Source organism: Macadamia integrifolia, chromosome 3 (assembly GCF_013358625.1).
Source record: "Macadamia integrifolia cultivar HAES 741 chromosome 3, SCU_Mint_v3, whole genome shotgun sequence".
NCBI classification, from domain to species: Eukaryota; Viridiplantae; Streptophyta; class Magnoliopsida; order Proteales; family Proteaceae; genus Macadamia; species Macadamia integrifolia.
In genome coordinates this window covers 28676573-28681654 of record NC_056559.1, presented here as the reverse complement: position 1 = coordinate 28681654, position 5082 = coordinate 28676573, and the positions used below count along the sequence as shown (strand labels likewise).

At 33.0% G+C, this 5082-nt stretch overlaps 1 protein-coding gene across 1 annotated transcript; it reads left to right on the top strand.

Annotated features, from left to right (window-relative positions):
* Positions 1-3365: 3365 nt before the first annotated feature.
* LOC122074321 lies at positions 3366-3962 on the top strand. Its single transcript, XM_042639148.1, has one exon. It carries the CDS (start codon positions 3366-3368, stop codon positions 3960-3962), a length of 597 nt encoding a protein of 198 aa, XP_042495082.1.
* Positions 3963-5082: the final 1120 nt, after the last annotated feature.

The following is a 5082-nucleotide window of genomic DNA, read 5'->3' as shown; positions in this document are numbered from 1 at the left end:
TACTCTATATGACTAAAGAAAACTTATTTTTATCCATACAAAATTCTGTATTCAAATACAAGAAGGATGAAATAACTTCCCACCCCTATGAAGTGAAAAATCCTACTCCTATTGAATACCCTTTCGTGTTTTCATTCACTTCTTGTCCCCTATGCCAGTGCAGAGGGCACACAGCCTGATATGCATATTTTAATGAGTAACCTATTTTGTTTTCTTAATATCATCTTTGCTCAGATGATCGGTTAGGTCCACAAGCATGGTTCAAGAAAAGGATAAAAAAAGTGGACTGGTATAGGCTTAATCTATTCTTTCCAGTCTTTTGCAATAAAACTGCTCATACCACTCTTAAGTATCCTCCACTTACAATTTGTTGTGTACTTACTTTTTTTTTTTTATTTTATTTTATTATTTATTCCTTTCTCAAAATATTGCAAGGTGAATTCTTCTAGTGTGTCATTTAGATAAGAATCCCTTTATCAAAATATAATAAAATTTTAGATAAGCTTAAGTGTTATATAAGCTGTAGTCTAATAAACATTTCTTTGGCGGTTCAGCTGGTAGTGCAGATTATATTATATTTGTTATCATATTTTAATGTTAGCTCTTTTCTTGGTATTCTTAGAAAGATCGATAGGATTGTTGAATCCTTAGTTAGGAAGGCACAATCTGTAATGTGTATGACGCTATATAATGGCCGAATTCCTTTCCATGGTTAGGGGAGCCTTGTGGCCTAACAATTGTACATTATTCATGTTCTGATAAATAAGCTTCACCAGGTAATAGAATAAGTTGTAACCCCATTAGAGTTCATCTTAATATAGAATAATAAATTTAAATTTTAAAATAATGTGAAAATCCAACTTTTAAGAAGGTTAATTAAAGTAGTGGATAACTAATACTTAGAAGGGAAAAATATAATTGGACCACTTGTTTCCCTTGAATAGCATAAATTGTTACGTCTAAATTTTGGGGATATGGTGTTCGTGTCATGATCTAGTCGTGAAATGATTTTGAATCCATATGAAATCTATAAATATTAATATAATATTTTTAAATTTGTCTAAAAATTTCAAATTCACTTGAAACAGTTTAAAATGAAGACCATATGGATATATATATATATATATATATATTGTCCATGCCATGATCTACTAATGAATTAATTTTCAGACCGTACATATGCTAATATAATATTTTAGATTTGTTTCAAAAAGTCAAATTCACTTGCACATTTTTTTTTTGGTAAAAACTTGAAACTGTTTACCAAGAAGGACTTGTGATATAATGTTTAGGCCGTATATACATGTTAATATAATATTTTAAAATTTGTTTCAAAATGTAAAATTTACTCGAAAATGTTTAATAACAAGGAACTTTGATGTTTGGTACCCTATTGTATTGATTAGTAACCACATTATTATTATTATTATATAGTGAAAGTTTTTATTTGGACGAGATCCCATGATTTTTTCTTTTTGCCTTGGAAGGGTTTTTATGTTAAAATTAGCTTATGCTTTGTTATCATTATACATGTATCTCTATTAAATTGTACATATAAGAAAAAGATTATTTTCCCACTTACTACACATAGGACCCACTCCTCTTAAGTTTCCTATACCTGAAATCCATTTGAAGAAACGGAGCTAAAGCCAAAATAAGTAAGAATAGATGTTCATGTATATAAAGCACGTCGGTACTGCAACTCTTATTTTTTGAATTGTAATTTTCAGTTTGTTCTTAGGGGCTGCAATTCTGTAGCAGATTCCCTAGCTAGGAATGCACTGTCTGTAACTAGCCGAATGGTTCGACCAAATTCTATGCCATGGTTAACAGAATCTTGTAATTTGGAAACTATGAGCTCTAATCACTTTCATGAATAGAATTATGTTTACAAAAAAATATATATATACTACAACTTTATATTTCTCAATAATAAAACAATCAAATAAATTGAGTCATGCGGTGTATTTAATATTTAAAAATCCATATCTTAGAATAAAAATTAATTATAAATTCAAACATTAAACAAGCAAATTTGTAGTCTTGCAGTGTATTTATTATTTGATAAATCCCACTAAGTGCATATAGATGATTTTATTATTTTTTCTGGAAGGGAGGGTGGAGGGTCAGTAGGAGATAGAGATGATTTTACTATCAGACTGAAAATACATTTGGGAAAATAGACATTAAGCAAGCAAATCCCATAGCTTTCTTTTTCATTTAATTATATCTTGATTTTTTTTTCACTATATCATGAACTCTTTTCTATTACATCTTAAAGTTAAAAACAAAAAATCCTCTTTCATCTAATTGGTTGAGATTGTAAAGATCTCTCTTTCGTATAGTGATGGCATAGTGAAATGGCAACTCCTAAGACCTCATTGTTTGGTGACCAAAAAAGGATGGAAAAGAAAAAATCACAGGCAATACATATAATAAGGTTGAAGAATAATAACAGCAGCACAAAATAAAAATGATAGTAAATGATTGGGTGAAATAATAAATAATAATATAACTTATATTCCATAATTCCCATAAATTCTTATCCAGTATGATAGAAATTCAAAAAAAATGTAGAGTGAGATAATTCCCTTGCCACATTGACAGGAGACAAAATATTTATTGCAATTTAGCATTTATCGCGACACCTTATCCAGACAAACAATACTAACTTTTAAAATCTGATGAAAAACATTCAAAATATCACACCCCTTTAGCAGATCAGGTTAACGTACAAGAAAGATCCTGATTCGTGGATTTAGAATCAATTTTCTTTTTTTTTTATTTAATATATTTTAAATCCACGAATCAAGAACATACGAGAACATTTTTGTACATGAACCTGATCCGTTCACTTATTCTCACAACACTATTTTCTCATTAAATACATATGGCCATAAGATATCTCTCTCTCTCTCTCTCTCTGGTTTTGAATGAGAGAGAACAGAAATGTCAAGCAACTGTAGAGGATAGTCAATCCTTATCTTGAAACTCCAACAGCCGTGACTCACCCCTCTCTATCCCTCTATGGTTTCTAATGAGAGAAAAGAGATTAGCCTTTCTGGGTCTCAAAGGTCTTTTTAAAGTGAATCTTTAACACCATTATCCATCCCTCGATTCACATCACTAGCTGATTCATCTTTATTTTATTCATTTATGGATAAACGGAAACAAGATTTGAGCAATTGGGCTAAGGATTTCCTCCATTTCTGCTTCCTCTGGAGCACGGAGACATCTACTATATTATAAACACCACCCTCCAAACGCATTTTCCACAGATCTCAAACAAGAAAACAAACCTTTCTCTGCCAATTGCAAAGAAATCCTTCACAAACGAGTGAACAATTCTCTCTCTCTCTCTCTCAATGGCTGACCTTGGGGATTTTTTCTCTTGCAAGCTAAGAATCGTAGAAGCCAAAAACCTTGTATTCATAACAAGTGGGAAGCTTTTTATTAGATGCTACCTCTGCACAGGCAACACAGAGAGGATTCGGCTTAACAGTCGAGAGATCCCATCCACGAGTCATCCTTCTTGGAACGATTCCGTCTCCTTGGAGTGCTCTGCAGCCAACAGAGATCACTGCCTGGACCAACTCAAGCAACAAAGCGTGGTGTTCGAGTTAAGATGGAGAAATAACTCACCGATTCTCAGGAGAATCGTTGGGTCTAAGCTTTTGGGTAGAGCTGAGATACCATGGAAAGACGTGTTGGAATCGTCCAATATGACAATTCAAAAATGGGTTACGACCGTTTCAGCTAGTAGTGATGTTCTTGATCATGGCTTGAAGCCACCAGTACTGCATGTTGAGATGAAGGTTGGAGTCCCAAGCATGGCTGAGATGGTGAAGAGGAGAGATGATGCTTTGAAGAGGTGGAACGAGTGTGGCTGCAGACATGGAAGCTGCTCTATTAGTGGCGATGATGACGTATTTGCACTAGCGGCAGCAATTGAAGCTATGTGACATTAGGGTGGAGGATTATTTCAGTTTTTAGATGGGTAGACTGTTGGCGGGAACTCAATCGTGCAGCGAAAGGAATCAAATTAGGATCTCTTGTGTTTGAAATTATTGTACAAAAATTAACTACATGAAATTAAAATGGTTAATTTGAAATTGCAATTGAAATTCTTTCTCCAGATAATAGTTAATTTCGGACACAAGACATCTCAAGCTTAATAAATAAATGCCATGCATAAATGAAAATAAATAGTCTCATTAATAAACTGAGCTTGATAAATAAATAAATAAATAAATATATATATATATATATATCCAACATACACTGCAGAAAAGGGAAGGTAACAGTTATAAAACGAAACTTGGCTGCAGCCTGCAATTCCTGCTATCAGCTAAGGGATTGGAATCTCAAGGGTAGGAGAAGAAAAATTCACTCAAAGTCATTTTCAAACCTATCCTTGGGATTCCACTCCCTTGGCTACTACCATGGAGTTGCAGCTACTTGGCTGCAACCCAGACAGCAGCGAAATTTTTTCTAAGTTAAAAGACTCGAATTCGAGTCGAGACCTCCTAATGAGTGTGAACTTATCATACCACAACCTCACCAATGCAATAGGCAGTTGTTAGGATAGAAGGTTATTACCCAAAATCTTTCGTTATATTTTGAGTTTTATAGAAATGAATTCATTAATTCTTTGTTTTTCTGTGATTACTTCAATTTTGAGTTAAATTTTGTTATTCTCATTCATCTTTTTTGGTAAAAAATTTTCTCATTCATCAGTGAAGAACAAACACAGACACTCTCTCCCTCACACCAACACCCCTCCCTCTCTCTCACTCACTCACTACATACATGGGTCCACCTACTATTGTTCCTTCTTCAAGTTTCAATTTCTTACCAGTCCTTTAAAATTCTGAACCGTTTTAAAAAAATCTATATCGAACAAAGTATTTTGCCTACTCTATTTTAACTAACTATGGTTATGTCTAAATAAACTTTCATAAAAAGTTAAAAATAAATAAAATTTACAAATGAATTTCTAAACATTTTTGTCGAAATAAATGGAGACTCATAAAAAGGAGAAATCAATGCTACCTGATCATGCAGTCCTGCACCCAGATACAA

Coding starts and splice junctions, on each gene's coding strand:
- LOC122074321 (XM_042639148.1), top strand. CDS start 3,366: ATGGCTGACCTTGGGGATTTTTTCTCTTGCAAGCTAAGAATCGTAGAA.